The sequence below is a fragment of the Rhagoletis pomonella genome, unplaced genomic scaffold (assembly GCF_013731165.1).
Source record: "Rhagoletis pomonella isolate Grant_MI unplaced genomic scaffold, Rhpom_1.0 Rhpom_scaffold_00006, whole genome shotgun sequence".
NCBI lineage: Eukaryota > Metazoa > Arthropoda > Insecta > Diptera > Tephritidae > Rhagoletis > Rhagoletis pomonella.
Window position 1 is genome coordinate 20,338,958 of NW_023458560.1, and position 14,492 is coordinate 20,353,449.

Sequence of the window (14,492 nt, forward strand, 5' to 3'; positions counted from 1 at the left end):
GTTAAGAAATGTTTTTTTTTACACAATAGAAGTAGTAGTATTATCAGTCTGAGACGATTTAATAGTAAGTAAACATAATAATTTTCATATCCAAAAGGTACTATCGAGAGGAGCCGGATTGGTATGTTAGTTAATTTAAAACTAATCATTTTCCGATACGAACATCAGGACCAGTGGCTGCGTCAATCCAGCCACCAAACGAAAAGAAAAAAAAATGCCAGCAGATTTCCAACAAAAAAATTTTTAACGGATCTACAGTTTTACGTCGACTCCGAACGGCGCGCCGGTTGTATTATTATAGGAAGCTGTTTTTCATGGCAGAAATTAACTCGGCGGTTTGCCATTGCCCGTCGAGGGGCGACCGCTATTAAGAAAATAACTTTTTTTTTTTAAATTTTTTGCGATATTGCTTTGGGCAAGGCTTGAACCCAGGCCCTGCTACCTACCACTTCGCGCACTGCTAACCACTACACTACAGCGGCCGCTATTTGTCGTATATAAATAAAAAGATTAAATTTTGCGGTTAATTTTAGCCTTTAAAGTGCTCTAGCTTTCCAATAGTGACGCATTTTGCAACGATTTTCTCTTATTTCTTGTCAATTATAGTTTGGAGACAAACCAATTACGGCGTTGTGCCATTCTGATTATTATTTTCGTTCTCATTGGTTTCCTAACCAAATTTGACAAGGGAACCGAAAATCGTTCCAAAGACACCATAATCATGTCCTGTCGGAAAAGTCAACAATCAAAATGAGAATATTACTTACCAATAGTGTGAATACAAATTTTGTAGTCTTTAATGTACTGTATGTTGATACCAAGGACACTTCCTTCCATTCGGCTAGCAATGTCAATTTTGAGGCAAATCATTTTGTTTTTAACTAAAGCTGATATTTCCGATTTTATATGGTTATATGCATTCCCCAAAATTGTTCCCACTTTGTTTGTGTTTAAATTTATGTCAAATTTTTGCTCGTATGGTGCAATTAGTTGCTTAAAACACTCTTTGTCGTCAAATATTCTAAATGGAATATTTTGCTTCGTCACCAATCCAACGCAACACTTCAAAAAATCGGATTTATTCATAGTAGTGCTTAACTTAATTGTGTTTTTACTTTTTTTGCATATAGGAACATCGTCGCTATCGCTTTCATCGCCGCTTTCAATATCTTGCCTATGAACCAGTTTATAATGTCTTTTAATGTTCCCCTTTATCTTTCCACTGAGCTCCTTTTTGCAAGTTTCTATTAAGCAAACACTTTTATTTGAAGATGCATCGTACGACACAAATTTTTCTATATTAAATCTTTTTTTAGACATCTTTAAACACACACTCCACGCCAAAAGAAAACAAAAAATATGCACGGCCTTTGAAACAACAATAAATTTTCTGAAGCTTATTCCAACGCACATTCAACAAGGTAGAAAAAATTTCGACAGTTCTCTCCCTCGAACTGCGGAAAGTGTACTGAGCAAAGTAGCTAAGTCTTCTCACTTATGATAAATTCTCAAAATTGTAATACCTCATATATGTACCTACATATGCAAGAATGATAGAATACACTTCTCCCAATCGTGCTACATATGTATGTATGCCTACTAAAAACAAAACAAAAAAATGCTTCTCATTTTCTCACTTTTGAGCAGCAACGGAGAAAATAAAAAATCACATGTGTACATACATATATGAATGAGCAGAATGATGATAATTTTAGTATCTCAAACAGGTTTGGAAATAATATAGCAAAAAGTTAAACTTTCTCATGCATACATAACTGAGCAGTGAGTAAGCATTTCAGTAGGTACTCTCTTAAAATGTCTGCAAGTTTTTGAAAATGTGCAACGGTAACACTGGTTTCATACCAGTATAATTTGTGTTCATATGGAACAGTAGCTTATATCGAAAGGCTGGCTTTAGTATAATGCGGCATTCGCAGCATACGATTGCGAATGACTCACTGGCGCCGAACCGTTGAAGAACTTTTGACAAATAAACGTGCAATAAATAGTTCCGATACTAGCAAGTCAATATTCTTATTTAGTCTCATCAAAAAAATCCTTGTCGTTTAAAGAACAAAGGGAATTCCGCATTATACTAAAACCAACTTCCCTACATAAGCTACTATTCCATACGAGCGCAGAGTTTATTTAATGTACGCATGTGAAACATATGTATGTACATATGTACATTTCGGTGTTACCAGATGTTATTAACTAACATAACTAAACACCAAGAACAAAAAAACTATTCTCCTAAAATTAAATTACTTAAACCGTTTAACTTATACTTAATCAAACAAAAATAGGCTTTACAAAATGGGGCATTTAAATCGCATTCGGTTTTAATGAAATTCATTATCAGTATTTTTTGTAACCTGCTTTATTAATATTTTTTGGGCTTTTTATTCGATACCTCAAATTGAGTACCTCCTGCAGCATTTTTTAAAAAATCTTCAGTTCTTAAAATACCAGAGAGTGCTGGAATTTCTAGTTTATTTCCTTTTTTATTCAAATGGATTTGAGAAAACATCATTTTCCACATTTGCTGTGGCGGTTGGAATGCAAAGGACAGCTGAAAGCATCTGTTTCAAATGAGAAAATGCTCCAACTTCACCGTTCCGTTTTATATTTAAAATTTACTTACCGAAAGAAAAATTTTAATTTATCCGTTCAAATCGGAAATTTCGGAAAGAAGTGTAATTTGCACTAGGAGGCAATTTAAACAACTGTGAGCTTGTCTATAAACTCTAATTTACAGTTAAAACCATGAATCTGGCAACATTGGTACGTACATTTGTATGCGATAAGCAGAAACAGCAGCGAGAAATATTTGCGCTCTTTATGTCACTGTCAGTGATCGGACTTCAACCACATTGTGCTAGATCTGCCACTTTTTTAAGCATCTACCACACAAAGTATGAAATCTACCACATAATCGCGTTTTTGAGTAGCTTTATTTTTGCTCGACATAATTTCCTTAATTTTACGAGCAAAAATTGTGAAACAGTAAACACTAACAATAGGCAGAATTTTTCGACAGTAAACCTTGTTTCATTATGTTAAATTGCAAAATATATGATTTATAAAAAGAATTAAGAGCGAAAATGATAAAAACCGGCGATTTTTGTGAAAGTATTAGCAAATTTCAGTGAATCCAAAGTTTTTATAGTGTTGTTTACTTTTACTTGAGAATTGTCAAAATCGGCAAATCCCAAGTAGCGGTTTCTGGAACGAGCGACATTTGTTCTTTCAAAATATGATCGAAACTGTCGGGGGGAAAAATTGCAATTTTTAGCAACTTCAATCTTGCACCTTATTATACTAAAATTAATTTTGTTTTAGATTCTAATTAAAATGTTTGTAAATTAGGTGAAACCTTGCAGCATTTTTTTAATTTTTGTACAGAGTTTGATCCAAAACCTGAGATCTACCACATTTTTTTTTAAATCTACCACAATTTTTTCCAGATTCTACCGACCGCAGAGCTACGCAGTTCAGCGCTTCCCAACCTAGGACAAAGAAACAATAAAATTATCGGCAATAATAAACTAAAAATAACCATAGTAAGTGAAAGGATGCATTCCAAAACGCCAAAATACAAAGTATTAGTCTCTTATATTTCTAAACCTAAGCAGATTGCAAAGCCAAATGTGCGCAACCACGGTTAGATGCTAGTGTTCAACAAGGTTGGGCAATTTAGACTTTTTCTTCTAGTACGGTTTAGAAATTAAAGAGAGTGATGCATTGTATTTTGACGTTTTGGAATGTACTCAAATTTAAAATAGCACACACGTTGTTGAAAATTCCACGAGATGAATGACCGCAGTTACGCGATTTATATGTGGGACATCGAAAAAGTTCCTCTGGCTATAGCCTACTGGACTGAGCGACACAAAATGCAGAACTTGATATTAATTTATATTGTCTAGATGGCGACTGGGGGACAGATGGCACTTTTGTGGGCAGTGTGAGCGTGTTCGCTGAGATAAGTTCGAAATTTTTCTGAACAATTAAAAATCGTATTTTATTTCCGCACTTTAAACGATATGATCATGGTGAGGTATTACGCTCACCCAGAACAAATCACGTCTGGCTGCTGCTTTCAATTTGCTCGATAAATACACCAGCTACTTGATTTGTGGTTTTCGCGAGCGTATGCTGGCGGCTGTGGGGCAATGCTTCTTTGATCACGGGCTGGGTATGGAGGATATAAAATTTAGTGAATATTTATTTGGAATCATTTAGGTGGGAAGTTGGCATTAAGTTGTAGCATTGAGTAAGTGCAGCTTATAGCAATAACTCCGAATCTTCGGTAGTTTAAACTGTTTAATTTTTGAGTTTCAGTGGGCTACACTATGCAGCGCTTACTACCAGTCTATGCGCAAACAGTTGACGGCTATTGGTTACATTGTGGGCCTGATACAAGCCATTATGTGGAACGTTTGATACGCTATAATAATAGTGTCGGCGCATTTGATGACGAAATCCAATTAGTTGCTTGGTGTTTGCTGTTCGTATCACTTAAACTTTGTTTAAAACTCATACAAAAGAGAATTTAATTTCCTTCATCCAGGAAGCACACATGCGACGTGGGTAGGAAATATACTCGTACGCTTCATGTCAAGGCGTTTGGTTTTGCGCCAGTGGTGTTTGAAAATAAAATTTCACGCCCATGTTTGAGAAATTAGGTTTTAAAATTGTCGACGAAACCTTTTGGGTGCTGAAGCTAGCAGTGTGCGATTAATGCAAAAAGAGGCATTATATGCCAATGATGTTAGATAATATTTTTTTTTATACAAACACAGTGAAATCATCGAATAAGATTTTCGGCAGTTACAGAGTGGGAGTTTTTTTTTTATTGAGGTGAACTCACTCTCGATAAAAATTCTATGTACACAAAACCAAGCCAAGTGGCTGCCAAAATGTACAAATCTCTACAAATGTACAAATCGTGTTATCCCTGCTTAAGTATTGAGCGTTCGAGAACTTAGTTAGCAACGGCATATTTATAATCTTTTGTATATGTACCTCACGTGTTATTGAATAGATGCATATAAATCATACACAAATCATATCGCACATTTGCTGCAAGAGTGTCATAATCAAAATAATCAAAATCTAGACAAAAGTGGCTTGAAAGTTAAAGTTTTGAATTTACATACACTCACGTAGTAAAAACGAATACATATTCGTTTCTATTGTGCTACTGGTAGATAATCGGTGCAGCTTTCACAACATAGGAGATCAGGTAGCGGTCAGTTCAGGTAGCTATATGGCATTTATTTCAAACTCATATATTGATATTCGAGCGTTGAATAGCAGACATTGCTCAACAGCGGCGGAAATTTATTATTAAATTTATTGAGAGACAAATTTGAGAGTCTCTGCAAGATTCATTTATTCTTTTTGTGTATATATACATATCAGGGATGCCAAATCATTTTATCTTTCTCCCCGTTAGCACCGCGAAATTTACCGATACAACATTTAAATGCTATTTTTTTTTTACTAATTTTTTATAAAAATGTATCTTATTGTATAACAAAAGTCAAAGTCAAGTCAAAAATTCAACAAATTAAAAAAAAATCATCAAAATTTTCAACTTTTTCCTAGTAGTTTTTAAAAGAAAATTTAATTTAGTATAATAATAACAATACATTACAAAAAATATTCTGCACTCTAGGTAAGTTATTTAATGATTTAAAATTAAATAGTCAAAATTCCCCGCAAAATGCAGCTATTCCCCGATTCCCCGCAACGAGACAAATTCCCCACAAATCGGGGAATTCCCCGGAAGTTGGCATCGCTGATATATATGTTTATGCTGCCAGGGCTGCCAATCATCCTTAGCTATGAAGTGCCATATTGACGGTAAAAAAGTGCCAAAATGTGCCAAGTAGAAAAATAAAAGTGCCAAAAAAGGCGCCACTCTTTTAAATTCTTACCATTTAGCATTAAAATTAGAAACACATTCCTAAAACAAAACTCCAACTCCAAAATAGGATAAACCAGTTGTATACAATCTAGTAATTAGAAAATTTTAGTTGAAGAAAAGAAGGACAAGCAAAGGGTTTCACAAAAGTGTATTGAAATATTACTATTTTTCAAAAGTGCCATTTTGCGACTTTGTGCCAAATTGAGAGCTTAGGTTCCATTAGAAGTAAAATAGGGCCAAAAATGGCACGGTTTGAGCGAAGTTGGCAGCCCTGATTGGCATTGAAGAACGAGAACTTGTATTTTTTGTATCAAGAGAGACGTTGTACCTTCTCTTGATTCAGAGCGCAACGTTCGTGTTATCTTATCTTTCTCTTTTATATTTCGTTTGAATAACTCGCTGCAGGTCAATCTTTTTTGCAAACAACAACAAACAAAAATTCTTTCCATGTATTGATTTTTTATACGAACTGTTGCTTGACTATGTTACTTTGTATTCACTATAGTGCACGGTACAGTGCAATACGTTTGCTTGGATCACTGCCCATCTAACGGGTTGCAAACTTCAAGCATGTCAGATCTAATTTTAACCAAAGTATTTTGAAGTATTTGAGGACCTTTTTAAATTATCACAGGACCCGAATCACGGCACCTGTGATACAACACCTTGTGAACTCCGTAAATATTAGATAGTTTATATATCCATATAGGATAAATAAAGTCATATCAAATTACACTAATAAATTTCACGCATAATGACAGTAAGAATTATAACAAATACATACATATTTTGACATTAAGAACCATCGAGGCCTTATGTGAATTCGCATTTATTTTTCCAATATACATGAGTGAAAACTATAAAATATTGTTTCTTTTAACAAAATCCATCAACTTCTACCATTTTTTGTATGTAAAATCTACCGCAATTTATTTTTCGAAGTCCGTGCACTGATTCACTAATTGCTTTGCCAGTAGGGACGTATATGGGGTATTCCATTCATACGGAAAAATATTCAGCATTATGATGAGTTTCATTTCGCCCGAAATCGTTCACATATCTCTTTCCTTTCTCCTTTGTGTATTTACTACGGCCCACAGTGGCGCAACCAAATAAATTTTTCTGAAAAAATGAGAAAGAATCGGTGTAGAACCTCAATTCTCCGTATGAAACATTTATGGACATAAATCAAGAAAACAACGAAAAATTTACTTGATCGATTTATTTTAAAACATACCTCCCTAACGTCAAAATGCAATAAAATGTGCACCGGTGAATATATGAGTCCGAAATTGTGTCCATATGTTTGTAATAATGTTGCATATGGACGCCAATAAAATGGACGTAATCGATTTATTTTAAAGCATACCACCCATACAAACCTAACATCAACATGTAAAATAAGTTCGGAGAAAACGAACTTTATACCTGGCGCACTATGGGCAAAATCCTAGTTTTTTTCTTTTCAAAATCATAGATCTTCGATTAGAAAAGCTATAATTGAATGTGGAGATAAAATTATTATATAGTATAGGAAAATTATAGAGGGGTTACAACAAAATTATCTTAACCCTCAAAATACCATTCGAAATGTCACTTATTTTGAAAATTGTGATTTTGGCTCTCATTCCATTAGAAAACAGTATATTTAATACACTATTAGCATTGTTTCTGAAACATTTCTCATTATTTTATCCTAAGGCCCGATATTTGGGGCATTGGTGCTGTACCCGAGTTGCCAGATTGGCCAAAGAAAAGCTTCCTTTTGACAATAGCTAATTTCAAAAATTTGTATACCTCAGTTAAGCAATTACTATATGTGTGTACCAAATTTGAGGTATCGGCTATTCGAAAGTAAATGTAATTTTAGATAAATCCTACAAATTCGGCAATATTCATAAAAGTTTTTGAATTAAGCGATGGTCAAATTCGAAGAAATTAAGAGAAAATAGGGGATTTTAAAATTTTACGCGATGTAAACTCCCAACAAGCTAAGTATAACAAAATCTTGTTGTGCATCATTTTAAAGGTCTATAAAACTCCTTTCCATAACATGATCACAAAACGGATCAAAAATGGTCAAGGTGTTAATAGATAAGTGCATCAAGTACGAACATAGCGGTTGTTTTAAAATATATTAAACCTATTTTTAAGTTGTACCCGACCCTACCTACACCCCACTTCTATTCTATATATATATATATATATATTCCGACAAATTGATAACCTCCTTTTTGTGATGTCGGTTAAAACAAATATGTTTTTTTCCCAAATTTGGTGTTTGTTTGGTGGTTCCGTAACTAGATTTAAAACCCGTATTGGATAACGCTGCGAAGATAACAGAGGCCTGCGAAATTAAAATACATCTTTGGTTTTATTCAAGCACGTCGAAATTTGTTTATTGGTGACGTGTATATTTTAGAATTTCTAGCAATTTGCATGGAAACCCCCATAAGTAGACAAAGTAAATCAGAAAAACGTATGTAACTTTGAAGTTAACTCCAAGAAAATTGATAACAGCCGGTTTCCCCACCAATTTAAATGGAAAATGATTTATTATTTTCTGTCAATTTCCATATAAAATTAAAAAAATTGAAATAATTTTTCACTTAAATTGCTTTCGTGAAATTGGCTGTAAAAGTTATTTTCTTAGCTTTAACGCGCATTACCAGCATTTACTTGGAAGGTTTAGAAAAAACCATTGTCGAATATTTTCCCAACATTGACTCTGAGGATGTCTACAGCTGGATAACAAACCCGTTTTCATGTGACCCGAAAAGTAAACCTACTGGGATGACAAATTAAGCTTTTGAAAACCTTCTGGACATCAGTGACGACAGCACTTTGAATATTAAATACTACGAAGGGAGCCAAGAGAGTTCTGGATGCAAGTGTATGCAGAAAACACTGCTGTTGGAAAGATTGCATTAAAAATATTAGTGACTTTTACTTTTACATCTCTATATGAGACTGCATTTTCAACTAATGCTTACATAAACATATCATTTTTAAGCAAAAAAGAAAGCCGGCTTCAATTCTCATATAAAAATTTAGGATTATCGGTTATGTCTTCATGATTCAATGATCGGATTTAAACTAAATTAGAATGCGACCGCCTTTAAGGTAACACCTTTCCTCTAAAAAAAGAATTATAGTAATCGGTTAACGGGTTATGCGGTAACATACATAAAAAAAATAACTATTACTAAAAAATATTCCGACGAATTGATAACCTTCTCCTTTTTGTGAAGTCAGCGTCAAATGATTTCTGGGTAAAATTGTGAAAGCTCCCAATAATCTTAAAGGAAATAATGAAATCATAAAAACAATTTCAGCCCGCACATTAAAGCTAAAGGAGCATAAAGTTTGCATTGTGTTTTCTCTTGTTTTGGAAGACATTTGAAGAGTAGGGGTGCGGCGAATTTTTTTTCTCGCCTGTCGCATACGACTTATATAGTCCATTGGTGAATATATCGGTGGATTGAATACATTTTCTAATGTAGAGTGGACGCTGTCTACCTCCATATTTTTTACCTTTGCAAGCGGTCAAATTAAATAGTAGAATCTATGTAGTGTAAGTGGTATGTGCCATGATGCAATAATACAAGGTGTTATCAGTTGGCAACTTCTCGCTCTAATTCCGCCATATTGACTGCCTTACGTGAAACAGTGTTACCTCTTTAACTATTCTTTGCCCATTAATATAGTTGAATGTTTTTTATTTCTTCTCAGCATACACACTTTGTTTTCTTAAAAAGGTATTTTGTCTTATTTTATTTCATTTCATAACGAATATACTATAAAAAAGCAAGTTTTGTTAAGGAGAAATTTTGAAATTTTATATTTTTCCCCCATGTGGGGATTCATTTCTTCCCGTTTTTCTTCTCATTCTACTGAGCTAAGGCAGTGTCAAATCGAGCTGTCACAACTGATACCACCTTGTATTATTGCATTATGGGTATGTGCATACATATGTATGTACATATGTATTTAGTTGGTTTATAATTATTTTTTACATCGAAATCAAAGCACACTCATCAGATTCGCCTGCGATCAGAAACAGTTATAAGCAACTAAGCGTATACCCGTTTTTTTTCATTGTATTTCTAGTACTGCGGGCACGTAGTTGTTTTTTGTCAGTTCTAAACCAAAAGATATATAAGAGAACGGCAAATGCAGTAATGTGGGCAATAGATATAATAATAATAAATTGGCGCTTACACATATGTTAGTGTTTGGCCGAGCTTCTCCTCCGGTTTGTGGCGTGCGCCTTGATGTTGTCACACAAAGCGGAGGGACCTACAGTTTTACGCCGACTCCGACGGCGATTGTATTTTTATGAGAAGCTGTTTTTCATGGCAGAAATACACTCGGAGGTTTGCCATTGCCTGCCGAGGGAGGACCGCTGTTAAGAAAAACCTTTTTTCTATATTTTTTGCGATGTTGCTTTGACCAGGGTTTGAACCCAGGTGCTGCGGAGTGGAAGCGCGCACTGCTTACCACTACACCACAGCGGCCGACGGCGGTGGGCAATATATAGTGTTAATAAAATATTGCATATTCATGCATCACATAACTGTTTTTGCTGGCGCAGCGACGATATATATTTCATGATCTAATGATCGGATCTAAACAAGATTAGTATGGGATCACCTCTGAGATACTATCGATGCAAAAAGAATTATCGAAATCGGTTGACGTGGCCCAAAGTTATGCGGTAACATACATAAAAAAAAAAATATTTCAACGAACTGATAACCTGGAAGACGGTTCAAAAAGATCTACGCTTTCAACATGAGGTGAACTGATTTCATTGTCACATATGAAATATATGAATTTAAAAGCAAAAAAGCTTTTGACTGCCGTAGCCGAGTAGGTAGAGACATCGACTTTATAGCTGGAATACAAAGCCGGCGAACGGCGAACTCACCACAGCGAAATTCGCGCAGTCAAAATTAGAACACCCGCCGGCATATGAAATTGAGCACAGCCAAAGCGAAATGCGAAGCTTGTTCGGCGGCGTTTAATGGCGATAGATTTATTTCTATCTCCCTGCTGGGCGGTGACAGCTGTACGTGCCAAAGGTGACCGTATTTCTTATTTGCTTTCAAAGGTTTAGAAGAAACCAGCATAAACACGAAATATTTTTGTTGTTTGAAAAATATAGTTGTGGATTCATTAAATCTTAATTATAAATTATAATAATCTCTCTTTGTTTTATATTTATACTTTGTTATCATTTCCTCATTTCTAAATATGGCTTAGTGTTTTCTAAATATGGTCACCCAAATTGTAAAGGCGACCTAATGATCAGCTGTTTTCGCTGCCGGCACATGCAGAATTTGAATGATATATGTATGTAAATAAATTTTTGAATATACAAAATTTATAATTTTCACATGAAATTTAAATTTGTAAACGCTTGTCATTAGCATTTTCAACCTTGATAATTTATTAAGATAAATTAGTAAAAATTTAAAAGTTATACAAAATTTTAATTTATCTAGTGCACAGAATCAGGCGTTGAGATAGAAAAATTTTCTTAATTTAAACGAATGCTTTCTTAATTAATTTAGTCTTAAACAAGACTAAATCAAGAAAATATTTTATTGTTTATTTTGAAAATAAACTACCAAATACTTACATATTTTCTTACCTTTTCTTGATTAGAAGAATATATTTTTCAGTTCAAAAACCAGTCTCGATTTTTTGGTTTCTGCTTTGGCTTAAGAAAAAAAAATTCTCTTCGCGTACATACATATTTTGTTTACATCTACACTCAAGTATATACACATTCAAAAGAAAACAAACATCTTTTTACGATTATAATCGTAATAATTGTCAGTGATTCAACAGGGTATGCATTGCGCTACCACATTGTGCAGTTTGTTCATTGCATTTAGTTATAAATAAAACAGGGAAACGCAGTGGCAAACTAACATGTATGTAGATCAATTCCGAATTTACTCTTTCCCGTGCATTTTTGACCACCCTAATGTACATACTTGATAAACAATTTGAGAGGTCTCTCTGAAAGGCCGAAACATTGCATCGATAGTTTTGCTTCAACTCGCTTCGCGTTAGCACTACACTAGACGGGTATCATGTTGCATGCTTTAGTGGAAATTCCTCAAACGGAATGGCCTGAGTTGCGTGATCTTTACGAGGGACAAAAGAAATTTACTTGCGCTTATAATACAATTCAGTGTTTAATTGAATGGAAGACGCAAAATGAAGAGCTCGATATTAAAATACATTCCTTGGATGGAGACTGGCGAAGGGACGGTACTTATGTAGCCATTGTAAGTACATATGCGTGTGTATGTATGTATGTATGTTGTTTGAGCAGTTACAAAACTTAATAATTGAACAAAGAGATAATATCTCGTTTTAATTTAAATGTCTATTGCAATTTCAAATATGAAGTGACATCGTATCAAGCTAATAAATATTTTCGCTATAGCACAAAAAACCATACAACCAAGTTTTCATCAATACACTAAGCGAAAATCAGGAACGTTTGCTAACTGCGCTTAAGATGCTGAATAACAAAGGGAATTTGAATATATTTGCCTATCCCGAACGGCTGATACCCACTGTGGAAAAATTCGTTTTAGCTGAAGGTTTGAAAAAGGAGAATTTTCTTGCAGACGGCACTGCTTGGTATCATATCGACATGGAGAAGGCAAAACAACTGCCTGTGCAGTAAGAAGATAGCTGCTAAAAACTTTAAAACTTCTCATATTCAATTGATGTTAATTTTAGTGTACCTGAAGGTTTCACTTTACGTCGCTTAGAAACGAAACATGCCGAACAAGTGAACAGTGTTTGGCCACATTGGGCGCCTGGTACAGTAATTTTTGTGGAACGCATGATTGCTTACAATGACAGCGTTGGAGTTTTCGATAGCGCAGGCAATTTAGTTGCCTGGTCTTTGAGGTTTGTTAAGCTCGTCGGCGATTTCAAGCATCCGTTGTTGGTTACCCCAGCAACGAGTACATGTGTGAGTGTCGGGTTGAATGTCGGGTGCTTGAAGCTTGCCCGGCGACACTCAAGCATAAAGCGTCAACACCATTTAAACCGCAACGTAAAATCTTTATCTTCTGCGAACTTGCTCATTTTACATATAACAACAAACTAACACACTAATGCTTGTCAACGCTTTGCGCCACTTTCAAACAGACCGCTTGTCAAGCGGTCGCGTTGATGGAAAATCAAAAATTTTTGATTTTCCATCAACACGAGCCGACAACAAGTACGTGTGACACGACGATCTCCGATTGCCTCCGTTGCTGGGATAACCAACAACGGATGCTTGAAATCGCCGACGAGCTTAAGGATGAAGAAATATTAGTTGAATATGATATCATAACTTTCTATTAATTTTGCAGATTACCAATTGGTGCTTTGGGTTTAGTGCAAGTAGTCGATACCCATAAACGTTTGGGGCTAGGCAGTTTGGTTGTTAGCGAAATATCCAAATTGATTGCGTCGAAAGGGCTTGAAGTTACCGCCCCTGTCATATTTGAGAATGCGGCGTCACGTTCCATGTTCGAGAAGTTGGGTTTTAAGCCAATTGATAACGTTTATTGGACGCCAGTACCAGAGCGGACTTAGTTTTTTTTCAGTATTTAATGTGAATGTACTTATTATATTGTTCATACATTCATACATGTGTGTCAAAGTTTGTAAATGAGGGCGTAGAAGCAGTTTTGAATGAAATATGGATGCACATTAGGCCGAGGCCACGCAGCGAGCGGCAAAGCGGCGAGCGGCTGAGCGGCTTAATTAAAACATATGAAATACTATTGTAGTGGCCATGCTCTGAGCGGCATTACTAAGCGGCTGAGCGGCATTTTTGTATGGCGCCGCTCAGCCGCTTGCCGCTTTGCCGCTCATTGCGTGGCCTCGACTTTAGTGTGGTTCAAAAATTAAATTTTTTTAATTCATAACGCTACCTCAAAATATTTTTATTTGTGTTAAAAAAAAGAGGATTGTGTTATTTATTTGGGCCTAGTACCCGAAAATATGCTTTCGAAAATAGAATGCTAAAATTAAAACGTTGATACTGAACGTTTTACGCGTTGTCATGGATTGGAACTCGTTACCAGGGGTTTCCAGGGGTTGCTAATTACGAATCCACTTTGAAGATAAATTAAAAAAAAATATGATTGGATTTGTTTGAGACGCGACACAGGGGGTATAGTCATTGCGCTGGGTATGCAGTTACAGTTGCATGGCTATACTCAATCCCGACTCTTGCGTCCTCGTTCGCGCACTCTGGGCAACGTGAGCAACCCATGTGCGAGATGCGGTAACCAATCCGAGTGGAGCCTTGGGTCACGGTAGAAAGAGAGGGAGCTTCGGTGGGGCCACTCCGAGTTATTCGGTATAAGGGCTCACTGAAGTCTGCAGCGTCTGTTCACCAGTAGGTGCGGCTGCAAGCGGGTGTCTGCTTGGAGCAAGCGGCTCGCTATATAAACGTGTATTTGGTTGCGAAACCACCCCCGTCCCAGCAATGGGTTGTGCGCTGGGCTTGGGACCCGCCACGTAAAAA

The 14,492-nt window shown here is 35.7% G+C and overlaps 2 protein-coding genes across 2 annotated transcripts in view; one reads left to right on the top strand and one right to left on the bottom strand.

Moving 5' to 3' along the window:
- LOC118740495 overlaps positions 1-14,492 on the bottom strand; it is a 139,165-nt gene that overhangs the window by 91,651 nt on the left and 33,022 nt on the right. The gene's annotated exons all lie outside the window — the stretch shown is intronic.
- On the top strand, positions 11,933-13,725 carry LOC118740497. The gene is made up of 4 exons (XM_036472053.1): positions 11,933-12,237; positions 12,399-12,640; positions 12,701-12,874; positions 13,327-13,725. Exons 1-4 carry the CDS (start codon positions 12,040-12,042, stop codon positions 13,550-13,552), a joined length of 840 nt encoding a protein of 279 aa, XP_036327946.1. The 5' UTR covers positions 11,933-12,039; the 3' UTR covers positions 13,553-13,725.